At 42.7% G+C, this 15,357-nt stretch overlaps 1 protein-coding gene across 1 annotated transcript; it reads left to right on the top strand.

Annotated features, from left to right (window-relative positions):
- Positions 1–1,315: 1,315 nt before the first annotated feature.
- Positions 1,316–14,381, top strand: LRRC38 (leucine rich repeat containing 38). Its single transcript, XM_069035078.1, has 2 exons — positions 1,316–2,022; positions 13,967–14,381. The coding sequence occupies exons 1-2, from the start codon at positions 1,395–1,397 to the stop codon at positions 14,218–14,220; spliced, it is 882 nt and encodes a 293-aa protein (XP_068891179.1). The 5' UTR covers positions 1,316–1,394; the 3' UTR covers positions 14,221–14,381.
- The last annotated feature ends 976 nt before the right edge of the window (positions 14,382–15,357 follow it).

Here is a 15,357-nt window from a genome sequence, read left to right as displayed (position 1 = left end):
CTATTGAGAAGAGTGTGGTTCCCTCTTTGTTCCCTCCCAGCAGTTCAGTGTTTCTAGGTATGTACTAAAGGGGAGGTGAGCGACACTGCTTTCACTGTTTGAGTTCAGGCACAGGTATCTTGGAAGAAAGGCTGTCTTAGAAGGAAATTTTTGTCCCCTGTTCTGGATGAAAGATACTCTGAATTCAGTTATGAAATACGACCTTAAATCAAGATTTCTGGCCTCTCTCTGATCTAAGAATGAGCTTGCCAAAGGTGTTTGTGCTCTTCTCATCAGGATACACACACCCAAATACCATCTGTCTCTAGAAAAGTCTTCCATCACAGCCCATAGGTGTGACCCCAGTTCTCCAGTCCCATTGTCTGCTTACACACCCGGCACAAAGAGGGAGGGATGGAGTTAAAAGTTAAGTGTGTAGCTGGCTGAGGACTTGCCTTTGCAGGTGTGGGTTTAAGGATGTCAGGAAAACACAGATGCCTTGTTGCAAAATCATTTCTGCTGTCCCACAGGAGACAGGCAGATTGACTGTCAAATATTTCAATCCCCTTAAAATGAAGAAAACCGGTTCTGTTTTAACCAGCTAAAGATTTGATCCACATTTTGCACTTCTATGTGGCCCAACAGACATTACTGGTGCTGTAGTAGAAAGTAGATTTTTGGGTCATTAAAACAGGAAGGAAAAGCCCCTCATTTTGGAGACTATATTCCTTGTTGCTGCTGTAGGTTATTCTTCTTGGTTAAAAGATACTGAATCATATTTAGATAGTGTGAACAAGCTTGCTCTAACAGCTGAGGAATCCAGAAACAGCACAAAGCAGCGTTCCTTGTCTTTGGGCTCCCCACTTCTCCTCCCTGTTTTACAAATAAAAGGGAAAACTGTCCTTAGCAGGCATGCAGGACACTGCTTGACCCTCGCTTGCATTTCCATAGCTGTTGGTCACCTTGACGGAGGGTCCTGCTAAGAAACACACTAAGTGATCCCATCAGGGATTTTTACCTGAAGGGTTTTTTAAGCAGAAGCTGTTGCTGTCAGAGTCACAGGATCAGGTGTGATTTCCTCTTTGCTGGAATATACAGCAAATATTCAAACAGGCTCTGGGCTTTTTTTAGCTCACAAAAGCAAGGGAGTCCTTTGAAAGATCCTCCGTGTACCCAATCATCGCTTTCCTCACCCTGTACAGCATCATAATATTCTGACAGTGTAAATCCTCACATTTGCCTCCCTCCCTCTCTCCTCCCTCCCCCTCCAGACTGCTGCTATCGGATCTGTGATGATACGTGATCTCCTGGATACAATCACACACACACACACAAGTACCAGGCACTCCTGCTCAGCTGAGCAAAATGTCTTTCTCCTAGAAGTGGTGCTCATCACAGCCTTCAGATCCTTGACGATGTTGCCATGCTTTCCTTCCTGCCTCCTGCCTTTTGCTGGCTTTGCCTGCCTGCTTTTCCTGCCCGGGGGTCATCTTTGCCCTGCTGTCTGTAGCTGTATGGACTACCACACCATAGACTGCCGGGATCAAGGACTCCCAAGTGTTCCTAATCCCTTTCCATTGGATGTACGGAAACTTCTTATAGCTGATAACAACATTCAGGCGATACCAGCTGACTTCTTTATATTTTATGGAGATCTAGTCTATTTGGACTTCAGGAATAACTCCCTCACCTCTTTAGAAGAGGGCACTTTTAGCAGTTCTACCAAACTGGTGTATTTAGACTTAAGCTACAATAATTTAACCCAGCTAGATGCTGGGATATTCAAATCAGCAGAGAAACTGATAAAATTGAGCCTTGGAAACAATAACCTGGTGGATGTGGATGAGGCTGCTTTTGAGAACCTGGACCAGCTCCAAGTGTTAGAATTGAATGACAATAATTTACAGAGCCTAAACGTGGCAGCCCTGGAAGCACTGCCCTCCCTGCGGACCATCCGCTTGGAGGGCAACCCTTGGGTCTGTGACTGTGACTTTGCCAATCTTTTCAGCTGGATACAGGACAATGCATCCAAGCTCCAGAAAGGTAAAGCTCTGTGGCTCTCAGTGCAGTCTTTGTGTCTGTGTGTGGCTGGGAGGGCAGGAGGCTTCCTGCTCCCATTGTCTGTGTGCTGCCTGCAGTTTGCTCAGGCTGTAATTGCATGCTTTCAACAAACGAGCCCATTAAATCCATGTTGGCTCCTTTTAGCAGGTCCTCCTCCCAGTTAAGAAATAAAATTTAAAAATTAACCCCTAATAATTTTGATTTACAGACTAAACTTACATAGGCAATGAAAGAGCCTTTTCAAATTCATTCAGCCCAGAGCTGGTTCTCTTCCAGACTTCATTTTCTCTCTGGTAAATATATTTTCTACAGTAAGCCCTTTCAGCAGCTAAATATTCTGTGCCAGCTCCTTAGGAAAACTGATTTTCCTCTCATTTTACTGCTCAGTTATAAAGCTGCTACAAAAGAGTTAAAACCCCATTTTGTGCAACTGTGATTGTCAGCCCATTCCTGGAAGTATTCTGTTGTGATGCTCTGTGTTTCAAACACTTCAGTATCTCGATTTTGGCTCTTTTCATTAAGATAGCACTGCTTCCAACATGAGAAATAAATTGAAGTGGCTTTGGAACCCCCCAAAATGCAAGACATATAAGCCTGGTATTTGAGCCAGTAATTTTGAGAAAGGCACAAGGGGGCAAAATGAAAGTGTTAAGACTGCCATGTCTAGGGAATCCAGACTCTTGCTCCACATGTCCCACCAGACCCCAAAGCCTCTCTTAATCCAGCTTTAGCAGGAGATCATCTCACAGTTCGTGTCTCCCAACAAGCACCAGGGCATAAAGTCCTGCCACTGAGCAGCACCAGCTGCTCCCAAAGGCAGATTGCTGGGAGCAGGGAAACTTTGGGAGGGCCCCAGAGGGGACACCTTCCACTATCCCAGGGTGCTCCAAGCCCCATCCAGCCTGGCCTTGGACACTTCCAGGGATGGGGCAGCCATAGCTGCTCTGGGCACCCTGTGCCAGGGCCTCCCCACCCTCAGTGGGAAGGGTTTTTTCTTCATATCCCATCTAAACCTACTCCCTGTCAGTTTGAAGCTCTTCTCCTGTGTCCTGTAACTCTAGGTTCAGACTCTGCAGTCAGTTATTCATGTTCTTCCCATGCTTGTGACCTTGGGTAGCATCTTTCTAATACACTCATCTATGTTGACCTGAATATTCTTAGCTGTAAGTGAGGTGTTTTAATGAAGAAGTTATTTGAGGAAAAAGTGTTGGGTTTTTTCTTCTCTGTCTCAGTGAAATTTTGATCTTGATTCTTTCTAAACCAAACTGGGCCTATTATCCCACCTTTCCTGATGCTTTAGCTAATGTTTGCTCAGTTTGAATCAAGTATTTGCCTGTTTCTAATGCTGGACATCAGTTCACACAGCAGTTCACTTTCCCCAGGCTTTTACTGAACTTCCAGGCTGTTGCCCTTGATCCTGACTGAGTCTGTTCAGTTTGAGTCTGTCCTACCTCTTTCTCTGCTGCACCCTTGGTGTTTTAAAGTGTATCTAAACTCATGTCTGGAAATCTCAAGTGACTGAACTTTCCCATAGCACTGCCAGAGTTTCCCAGTGTCTTCCAAGCTCAGAGATGCTTTCCCACAGCATTTTCTCTCATCCATAGTTGTGTTTTGGCCAAATAGCTGAACAATTACTATCTTATCCAGATCTTCCAAACTTTAACTAAGACTTGATTTGGGAAGGCAAAGAGGGAAAGAGCAAATATTCAAGTAGTTTATCTGATCAGAGCTGTCCTGCAAGGATTTGGATTTGTTCCCTGGAATGAATCCCCTGCTCTCTTTGCACCCAGCCATGCCAGTGAGAGATGTGCATGGATGCAGAAAAGCATCAGGGCTTCTTGTGGGATGCTGCCCCAAAACCAGTCACTATCTCCTTTAATAAAGCACCAAAACATTCTTCACAAAGGTGAGTGCAAAACTAACCCCAAAAAGGAAAGACTGTCTCAATGACTTTTTGAAATACATGGCCACAGCTGCATGCCTTGCAAAACAACTTTTGGAAAGTCAGAGTTAAATTATTAGAATTATGATTTGATTGCATTTTACACCCAGTTTCCAGTTTTTAATGATGTCACAACATGATACCCATTAGGAACTGATTAAAGTAGTGTTACTTGTCTGGTTATACTTATCGAAGGCCACGCTTCCCTGGCCTTTCCTGGGAAGAGTGGGAAGGGCAACTCACTAAATGCTGAGCATTCAGACTGCCTGGCTCCTCCTGATAGTGCTGTAAGGCTGGAGACGAAGGATTCTTGCAGCAAACACACCAGGATAAGTAGGGCAGCAGGCTTTCTGTCTGGAAATACAGGAGGAAAGACAGGGATGCATTTCCAGAGCCCAAGAAAAGATCTTGGCTGCTTCTGCTTTGGAATTCTGCAGCAGCTCAAGGGTTTGTGTTGCATGGCCTGTACACATGGCCAGGAGAAGGATTTTGCAGACAGATTTAGGGTCTGGGCATTCATTTAGGTTCCTCACTTTGAATGACACCTAAAGTAGTTGAATGTTCCCGTCTGAGGGAAGTTCCTCAGTAACTGAACTATTCACTAAGCCCAGCCACTGCTCCAGCTCTCACTGCAGCACTGCAGGGAACTCGTCAGCCCAAGTTGCCCTTGGCTTTTGCAAAAGAAATACCAAGTGGATTTAAAAAGGGGAGTTTTGTCACTGTGAACTGAAATCTCAATAATTGATCTGAAGCTCTGTCCCTCTGTAATTAAGGTCTGTGGAGGACTCAGTGATCTGAACAAAAGCCATACTTCAACTCATTAGTTTTGCAGGAGCCAGGTCCATTTTCCTCCTGGCATGATACCAGAAATAGCTTGTAAAGTTCTAACTTCTGCTGACCTGCCTGCCCAGCTGGCTGGAAAGGCTGGAAAGGCTCTGCCTAGCTGAGCTGCCTCTGCTCATCCAACTTGTCGCTTCACACAAACAGCTGGGATTTCAATAATTTTACAGATTTCAGCATTTATTCATCTAACCTAAATTTTAAGTAAAGGCTTAATTGGCTTTAGTTGAATACCCTTACCAGATGATACCCTCATCCTGGCAGATTTGCAGGCAGACATTAAAAAACTGCATTAAAAGTTTTGTGATTGAACCTAGCACTTTAAAACAGCAAACACTTTTTCTTACCATAAAGATACATTAAAACCAGCATTTTCATCATACTGCAAAACAAAACTACAATTTTCTCCTCTGATTTGGTTAGTAATTGATTAAAAACAAATTAGTGAGAGTAGTGCAAAGTAGGCAAAGGAACTGTGAAGATCAGTGGGATAGTGATAAGTGGAAAAAATAGAAGAGTTCCTTTTCCTGGAGAAGACAAAGTGTTTGCTGTGGGTCACAATGGTTAAGTACAACACTTGAAAGATTTTCTGTAGAAGGATGTTTGGTTATGTAGGCATTTGTTCCACCTGAATGGCACATGGTGGCAAGTGATACATATTAAAGCCTTCCCATCAGGAGGAGTATGGATATCAAGAATACGGGATTATTTTTTTGGAAATAGAAAAGTTGCTGTAAGATCTTTATCCCTACAAAGGGAGCTATGAAAACTTTCATGGAAGGTTTTACTCCATGGGGCCATGAAAACTCATAGAACAAAAAAACACCTTGAAAGAACCAACGCCTAAGTTGGTCTACAAAAATACACTCGGAGATTTCTTGTATTGGCCAGGCTTCCTTCTGCTTTCAGAGCTTGTTGTTCCTCACATTTAGCTTGGCTAAAAATGCACTTTTCTTTTTTTGCCTCATCTCTTAACCTAGTTCTTTTAGTAATACTGTTTTGAAACTCAGTGCTCAGCCAGCCAAAGACTGTCACTGGTGCAAATGACTACAGAACAGATTCCATTTCAGTGTTTAAATACAAAGGGCTTTGATGGAATAATTTTTTGCTGAAACATCTTGTTTAAAATTAGTGCAAAAGACATTTCTTGAATCTCTCTGAGGATCCCATCAGGATGAAGGGACTGGATTCAGATAAATGCCTGTAACAAAGCAATACAAGTAATCTCCAATGGCCACATTGAAGGGTTTTGTTGACATCCCTGTTGCTGATTTTTATTTTCTGTGTACATGCTTTGGGCAGCTGGGCCTGTGACCTTGTTTGCTAATGACTAATGCATTTTTAACATTACTTTTAATTAGAGCTTAAGTATTCCTTGGAGTGTGACTGTAGTGTCTCCTTTCTGTCATCTTGCCCTCGTTTTGCTTTTCATTTCTTTTCTTCCCTTTATCTTTGGGAAGTTGTATACAGTTTCTGGGATTATTTAAATTATTTGTTTCATTATTTAAGTTCCCCATTACCCATTGCAAGAACTAAAAATTTTGCTGCTCTCTAGAAAAACAGTATTAGAAAGACTTTTAGCAAAGGTTTAGACTGAGCATTTTTATGGATAGCCTGTGTACATTTGTATTTCCAGGAAGATTTAAAAACTCATTCGGAAGTGGCCAGAGACAGAATTCCAAATAGATTTGTGCTGTGATAAATAAAATAAATGTTCTGAATGTCTGAAATTGAAGTAGCCAAAGTTGAGGTGAGGATTGGTGCTCAGGGCTCATTTGGTCAACTGTTGCTCCTCTTTGGAAAGTTGTGGGCAGTGGCTACACATTTTTAAGATACTCCAAGAGGGTTTTAGTGTCAGTACTGACACAGATGCTGTTTAGCTACTTGAAATGCTTCTGTAGTTTTCAAGACCTCTTCAGTATGGATGGACAGGTAAATTCTGGAAAAGGGGCATATTTCCAGGTAAAGCTTCTCAGTGAAAAAGAGCAGGGCAGAAGGATGGCAGTGAGAGGAGGCAGGAAAAAACCAAGAGCAGGTGACAGTGAGGCTGTAAGCAGGAAACTCAGACTGAATTCAGTCCTAAAAGAGAGATTCAGAAGTGAATCAGTGTAGTGAGAATCATCAAATATAATCATTTAGGTTGGAAAAGATCCCCAACGTCATCGAGTCCAACCTGTGACCGATCCCCACCTTGTCCCCAGCCCAGAGCACTGAGTTCTATGTCCAGTCCTTCGTTGGACACCTCCAGGAATGGGGACTCCAACACCTCCCTGGGCATCTCCTTCCAGTGCCTGACCACTCTTTCCATGAAGAAATTCCTGCTGATGTCCAACCTGAGCCTCCCCTGCCACAGCTTGGGGCTGTTCACTCTTGTCCTGTCCCTGTCCCCTGGGAGCAGAGCCTGACCCCTCCCGTGGCTGCCCCCTCCTGTCAGGGAGTTGTGCAGAGCCAAAAGGTCCCCCCAGAGCCTCCTTTTCTCCAGTTGAGCCCCCCCTCGGCTCCCTCAGCTGCCCCTCACAGGAGTTGCCCTCTAAACCCTTCTAGACCCAGAAGAATGGAATGATTTTTCTAAGCCTGTTAAGAAATTCCATTCCATGAGGTAACCATCTCTTGCTTCTTGGCTCTTTCTGTGATCCCATTCCAATCTGAGATCTATTGCATAACTTATTCTATAAATTAAACAATCTCTCCTTTCACTAGTCCAGGCCTCTACTGGGTTTACAGAAAATATTAAATATTGTCTTTAAAACAAAGCATCATAATGACACGAGAGGACAGGTTTTGTTTAACGTTTGAACCAACAGCCAGAGAAGAAACAGAGCGTTTTACAAGTCCTCTTGACTTACCAGTCTTTATTAGCACTTATTTGTTCATCTGCTGTGGAGAGAAGGCTCCTTAGCTTCATATACCAATATAGAACCTGAGTGAGCTGCAGCTAGAAAGGACAGGCTGTTCTGTCCATTGCAACCATCAGCTCTTCCCCAGTATCATGCACATGCTCCCACATCACCAGGACAGAACAGAAGATCTGTGTTTCTGGAAAGGAATTAAAAGCCCTAAGACATTTCACACATTCAGCAGCTTTTATCCCGCTCAAGCAGAAGCTCCTCACAGAAATTGTATTCCTTAACAAGCACATCAAATCTGTTTCTATATATACATATATAAATATATAATTTGATCTCCCAGACATTTTCAGTAAAATGATCTGACTGCCACTGGCTTTTCACTCTGTTTCTTCCATCCTAAGGTTATTTGGAGTACTTCCATCTTTCACAGATTTGAAGATGTGAGGACAACGTTCGCAGATGTGAATACCTGATGTTGAACTTTAGGCATTGAGACAAACTGCTAAGTACCCTCTGAAGTTGTTCTGCAAATCTTTAGGACACTTGGCCATAAAAGTTTTATTTAAGGACCTAAATCTAGGCTTCAAGTTTTTTAAGCCTTACTGTTCTGATTGCTTGAGGCTATTTTCAATGAAATCTCATCTCACTTCAGAGGCAGTGCCTCTCTCACTGCTTATTAATACATTTAATGCATTTGTGACAGTGTTTAAGGAGACTAAGGCAAACCATAGCTGGGAGCAAAATACCACACAAGAAACAACATGCCACATTTAAACATTTCAAATCTGTGTCAACTACATTCACCAACATGAGGGAACAGCTAAATTCCACCCAAAAGGGCAAATACCAAATTTACTTTAAAAAAAGCCTATTGTAGTGCTCTTACATGTACTGTATCCATAGTAGTGAACATGTGTGCATGTAGCCCATTTAAACATTTATGGTTCCAGATATTTCTGTGGATGTATTTCCTATACATCCTAGTGCACATCCCAGTGTGTGTTTGCATTATCTCATCCTGCTGCCTACTGCTGAACAGTAGGAAACTCCTTCTCCTGGTACCTGCTTTTTGGGAACTCCAAAAGACCCCACCAGAGTTGAGGCTTCTTTTTCTTCTTTTTGTTTTTCTCCTGTTTTCTTTTTTTGTTTTGTTTTGTAATTCAGCATCCAAAATCATAGATCTCCATCTGCTAACAGACAGACCATAGCATTGAAGTGATAATGAATTCCAGAAGTTCTCCAATAAGAGATGTATTTAGCAGAGGGATTAGAAATAAGCAGAGACAGAAAGGCACAAGGAGTCTTTCAAAACAAAGTCAAGTGGTCCTGGAGAAAGTGATGCCTCTTGATGCTTGTCTTTAGCTAGGGGAGTATAAACCAAAGCTCACAGAGCAGTACGGCATCAGTCAATAAATCCAGGGAAAACCCACCACACAGCCAGGAGCAGGCAATGTCAGTGCACTCAGTGGTTTAAAAATTCCTGATCACAAGAACTGTGAGAAACGTGGTTGGATTATGGCTACAAAGTCCCAGCAGGGTTCAGGTGAAACAGGGCCTCTGGGCTTTTGTGGGGTTTTTGAGATGGTGAGATCCATCCAGTTATAACTTTGGGGCATTACAGCATTGTTGGTCTGTTTTCAGTAATTTACAAGGAAATTATTCATTATTTGCATGCAGACTGTTTTTGGGCTGCTTCCATTTTTAGGAGGTTCAGTTTTACAGGAAAGGATTTCAGCCTGGGCATAGTCCTGTACAGAAACAAACTCAGAGTGGTTTTTAGGATCTACCAGCCCAATTGCCTGTGATTTATTGCAAGGGTTTAAGTACTGTACTTGGTGGAGTTGTACTCCTCTAATATAAGGCATTCAAAGTCATATTGTTCTGAAACCTATTTGAGAATTTAATTCTTTTTAAAAACCCACCTTCCCTTTTAGCATTGTGGTTCTGGAATTCCAGCATTTTCACACTTCCCATGTTACTTAGACAATCTATTCCTCAGGGTATAGACCTGTATTTTCATCCTTTTTTTTTCCAGTGTTGAGACAAGCCTGTGTAGAATCCAGCACCTGTCCCTTGCCTGGCACTTCAAAGCAATCAGTACCAGTGCAATACATCTGCTCCTTCTGATGACATAGCAGAAGGATAAAGGGTGTGTGACATTGTCCTTTGGACAGCTGGAGTCATTACAGATAATGGGATGGCCCTGACCAAAATAACCCAAGCTGTGTATTTATAGCACACTCACACTTGTTATTTCATTTACAATTTTGTTTGGTATGAAGAAGCAACTCCTTGAATAGGTTGTGGGCGCAATGAGGTAGATATATATAACTGGCATCAAAGGCTCTCTTGCTGCAGCCAAGCACTAAATAGCAAGCTGCTTTGAGATGCCCTTGACAACAACCAGGCTGGTCTTTTAAAAGAATAAATTCTACAGAATAAATAAATAAACAAATGAAAATTACAGAACTCCCCCAAAAAACAATAAAAGTTATTACCATTCAAGTAAAAGTGTGTGAAAGCAGAGCTCTGAAGGGAAATGGCATCTCCTGTCCTCCAGAGGTTGTGTGTGGGGACAGGGATTTGCTTGAGCCAGTCTAGATGCAACAGAATCACACAGAGGAAAAAATCTACACTCTATAATTAATACTGATCACTTTCTAGAAGTCATTTGTTATTTCATTGTTCATTCAGAGGGTGTATAATGCCCTGGAATTACTTCCTGCCCAAGCAAAGAGCAAAGATGGATCTATTCCTGGGCACCAATGCAACAGGACAGGTGGGGTACAGACCATCAATTCTCTGCACTCTCATGTCATAAGAACAACCTGCTTGCAAATAATGTAAAGCCAGGGCCATGTTTCTATGGAGGGAAGCAGATGAAATGGGTTTGTCCATTTGCCATCTTTAGCAGATGTGTGTGACCTGCAGGTGATGATATTTTCAGGTGAACAGTTGGAAGCTCTGGTGCAACAACCACTGCATCAGCTTTGGGAGGAGAAATTCCTTGTGCCACCAGAGATAGAACTGCTGGTCTTACTGCTGTTCCAAATGAACAGTCTGTTCCAAATTCTCTTTGGAATCCAAAGAAAAGCTTCTGTTTGGCTGTATTGGGTTTTTCAACAGTGTCATGACCAAGTGAAAAGAAACATCCACCCAACAGGATGGAATGATCAGCGTTCCTTTCCTTCAGTCACTGCCATGTGCTTCCACCGAGCTCTGCAGTCTTCCCAGGCTGCTTCCAGCACAGCTTTAGGAGACTGCCCTGTGAGTGGGTAGCAGAGTTCAGCTCACTCCTGTCTTTTGGAAAAGGTGGTGCACACACAGCACAGCTGAAGGTACAGCTGGGAGCGAGCGAGGCCTCTGCACTGGCCCCTGGTCTGTGGTGCTGTATTACCTCTAATAGCATCTGTTATTCCCAACAACTAAGAATTCTCTAAAAACTTGAGGCCACACAAGCCTGTTGGCTTGTCACAGAATAAAGCAAGTAGCAAATTCCCATTTAATCTATTTGGTTTGAGAGCATGACCTAGATTCCAGTACCCATGGCTACATGGAGAGGAGCGTCTTTATTTCCCCTTATTCTATAATGAGTCTCAAAATCCTTACAGTACACTGATTCTCATAACAAGAAATACCCTCTAAGTGCCTCGGTGTGTTGCAGATCCTCTGCTGTTTGCATTCTGTGTGTTGTGATGTAAAGTGAAAGCATCAGGGAAATAGGAATAGAGCTCACAGGCTCAGCTTTGATCCATGGCAGAACTGCTGTTGGGAAGGAAGGAGCGAGCTCCTTTCCATGTCTGGGATCCTGGGCAAATGCTGCCATGGTAAGTTAGCTCTAAAGCCAAGGGCTGCAGCATGTAGAACTGCTCAAGACAAGAGCTTTCTTTTGGAGTCTTCTTTGCTCTCTTTTTTGTTCATTATATTCTTTTTCTACCTCCTTCCTTATGAAGCTCAGATCTGATATTCCATCCTATCACTCCAGCACAGAGGTATTTTAAATGCTGGCAGTTGAGAATTTCTTTTGCAGTTGGATAGAAATTTTAAAAAGTAGAGTTGCTTATGGTCACCTGTGCCCTTTCTTTTGAGGAGCTTGACTCAGCTGCTCTGAGAACAGCAGTTCTCAGGAGGTCTCAACCTCTGTTAGAGTGATTTCTTTTACAGAAACACAGTTGTACAGAAACTTTTGTGCTTGCTACAAGTGAAATGGAATTTGTGTCAGTGCCGTATTCACTTGGTGCAGGTTTTCCTGCCAAAATGCTGCAGTGATGTTTTCCTATTAGCAAGGAATTTCCTCTTCAAATGAATTTGCAATATGTTACACTCATGCAACTGCTTTGATTACTGTCAGGACTATATTTATTTACTGAAAATATCTTTGCTTTTTAAAATCTGATTAAAAAGACACAGGTCTTGAAATTCCAGCCTATGGCTTTTCCCTCCTCCCTCATTTCTCATGGTTTTGAACACGGAAGGATATCCATCCGTCCCCCATTTTGCTTACTCTGATTGATGCCTAAAGCTACTACTTCCAAATCCTACTGAAATGAAAATATGATTTGGTGGCCAGCTCTCAGTTCTTTCAGTAGGCAGGTTTGCAGAAGGAGCTCAGTCAGAGGCCGCAGAGGACAGGTTTGTACCTCCTCAGCCTCTCCATGCCCAAGTGCTCCGGGGTATCAGCTCGTGCACAAGACGAGATACAAACATTGCAGGGTCAGATTTCCAGAAATCTCACAGGATGTTTGAAACCATGTAGCTGCTTTCCCTTCCAGGTCAGTTCTGATGACAGGAGGTTTCACAGATCTCCAGAGGCAGCTGTGCTTGTTCACCATCTGCTGTGCACCCCCAGTGCACTCCAGGCTCAGGAAAACCAGCACGGCTTTGGGCAGCAGTTTGCCTGCAGGAACCAGTGAGCCTTGGACAGGCTGACTGCTGACACTGCTGGGGCAGCTCTCAGGATCTTCTCAGTCAGAAAAGCATGAGAAAGAGGAAGGCAACAGAACTTCAGGCAAATACAACAGATACAGGACAGCTTTTAGGGATCAAAATTTAATACAAAAGTCATTACAAGGTCAAGTAGGTCAGGGTGATAATTGGTTCCACTCCTTCTCAAATCAATACAACAGCTGGGCTGGGCTGGATCCAGACAATCAGTCAGGGCAGCACCATTAACTCGAGGAGCCTGAGTTTAATAGTAAAACATCACATGCCACAGCTATCCAGCCACAGGAAAAACGGGATTCACAGTTGCAGAGGGAATCTTACTCCTTCTTTAAAGTGACATCATGGTCCTATGGCAGAGCTGTAGGATGGAAATGCCATGAGCTCTGTGTGCACACAGCAAGGCAGAGCCCACACCAGGGAGAACGTCCAGGGATCATCAGTAGAGTGAAAGTGGATCAAGTAATTCAGCAGCAGTTCTCGTGTCATTAACACACAGTTCTTACATTTCCCCGTTACATTCTTGTCCTTAACAGTGAGACAAAAGCTGCCTTGCCAGCAGCTCTACAGACTTAATTCACTTAGTATTGGTTCCATTCTAGCCCTGGTAAAACCCTCTCCTGATGCTCCCCCGTGGTGAATGAAGAGGCAGCTGGGCATATACAGTGAACTGTGTGCTTTTACTATCCAGCATCCAACTGTATTCTCACCAGTTCGTAAATCTGGAGGTTTTTGCTTTCATTACAAAGAACCCAGCTCTAGGCGTTCTCCAATAATGCAGGGGGGAACAATATCTGTCAGTCTGCATGGCGTCAGGACAGCCAGAGAGAAAAGGTGGAAGCAGGTCACAGGCAAACAAGCATCCATTAAGCCCAAACTGTTGTTTGACCAGAGGGGGGAAAAAAAAAAAAAAAAAAATCCGTAGTTTTGGAACTACATGGAAAGTAATGGAGAAGGGTGCGGAAGGAACTTCAGTATCCCTCTTACCCTGTTTTGGAGTCAGAGTTTGTGTTCAGACGGAGTAGTTGGGAGTTGCTTTCAGGTCTCCAGGTTTAGATGCATCCAGGGTTCAACACTGACTTTTAAAAATCTTCCAAATCATGGTCCTAGATCACACCTGATCCCTGGAAGACTGAAGGTAAAATAACTTAATTTCCAGGATCTGCTCAAAGGGGTTATGTAAAGGCTTCTGGATAGTGACAGGTTTTGTTCCATTTTCCCCTGAATATTGTAGAATTTTCTAAACCTGGAATTAACCCTAAAACATTTCTTCAGCCATTCAATCTCTGACCCAGATCAACAGAAGAATTCATCCATATTCTGCTTATTTGTTTCCCTTTCCACTTCCTTGCAGGTCTCCATGAAATCCAGTGTTCCCTGCCCGTGGAGAACAGAAGGATCTTTCTGAATGAGTTATCTGAGGTCAGCTTTAGTGAATGCAAATTCAGTTTGTCATTGACAGACCTTTTTATCATCATCTTCTCTGGAGTCGCTGTGTCCATCGCTGCAATTCTCTCCAGCTTCTTCCTGGCCACCCTGGTGCACTGCTTCCAAAGGTGTGCTCCCAGCAAGGATGATGATGATGATGAAGACGACAGTGAGGACTGAACTTAGTTGATCTGCTTAAATTTCCTTGGTTTATCAGTTATCAGATCATCAGGCAAAGTCTATGAGGAAAACAAATAGAGTAAAAGCTTTAAAAGTGACATAAACTCACAATGTGTAAGGATCCCTTCTAGCCACTGATGGTCACAGGCAGGAATGGCAGATCTGAGACTGTCACCTCTGCTTGCACATGTACCCTGGTGCAATCAGACAGGGTTGATTTCCATGGTCCTTAATCAAACACTGCATTTAAACTTGAAGATTGAAGGAAAAAGGAGGGAAAAGCCAAAAAAAGCTCCAGTGTTTTAAAAGACGAGTTTCCAGATTGTCTTGATGAGATGCAGATTCTTGTAAGTGCTTGAAGCTTGTTCTAAATACACTTTGAAGAGGACTGGATGAATGGAGATGTTTCAGCTGGAAAATACAGAAGCAATTTAAGATAGTGTCCTTCCTAGATCTAAGTACTGGGAGATTCTATTAAAACTCACACAAATTTGTAAGTAGCAAAATGCAATTAAAATGATTCCTAGAATTATAGAACGCATGAGAAGAAGGTTGGCATTTCCCCCCTACAAAAGTTCTCCCAAAGCATTCATCCTGCATTTAATGACAGCAATTGCAGGCACCATTCAGGAAAAAAAAAAAAAAATTCTGTAAGTGAATATGATTCTGGGTCTGAGTCATCCACTGCAGATGCCTGGCAAGTCTTTAAGTCTTTGGTCATGGCACAGATCCTAAATATAACATCCTTTTGCATTTTTAGATGCAGAGAAGTAAAGGATTTCCCTCCCCGTAATGCTCGGCACCAGTAACTGTTGCAGCATCCAGTCCATTTAGCTATTTTAAAGCACTAAGGGCTATATTCTGCTCCTGGTTATACTGGAATAACCCAACTGAGATGAACACCATGATCCAAATTGGCAACTGTATAAACAAGAGTGAAATCTGGCCCAACATATTTCTGACTGTATTTTAGATTTGTCAAAACTTGAGCTCTTCTATATGACAGTAGATATTTTTGTTAAAATTAAAAAAGACATTTATTACAAGAGATTTTTGGAATAGTGCTGGACAGCTTTTTAGGATAAGTATATTTTTAAATATTTGTAATGGAAATATTTTTTTAAAGCTCTGTGTATT

Source organism: Aphelocoma coerulescens, chromosome 21 (genome assembly GCF_041296385.1).
Source record: "Aphelocoma coerulescens isolate FSJ_1873_10779 chromosome 21, UR_Acoe_1.0, whole genome shotgun sequence".
NCBI classification, from domain to species: domain Eukaryota; kingdom Metazoa; phylum Chordata; class Aves; order Passeriformes; family Corvidae; genus Aphelocoma; species Aphelocoma coerulescens.
The sequence above is the reverse complement of the archived record's forward strand: the minus strand, read 5'-3'. Positions and strand labels throughout refer to the sequence as shown.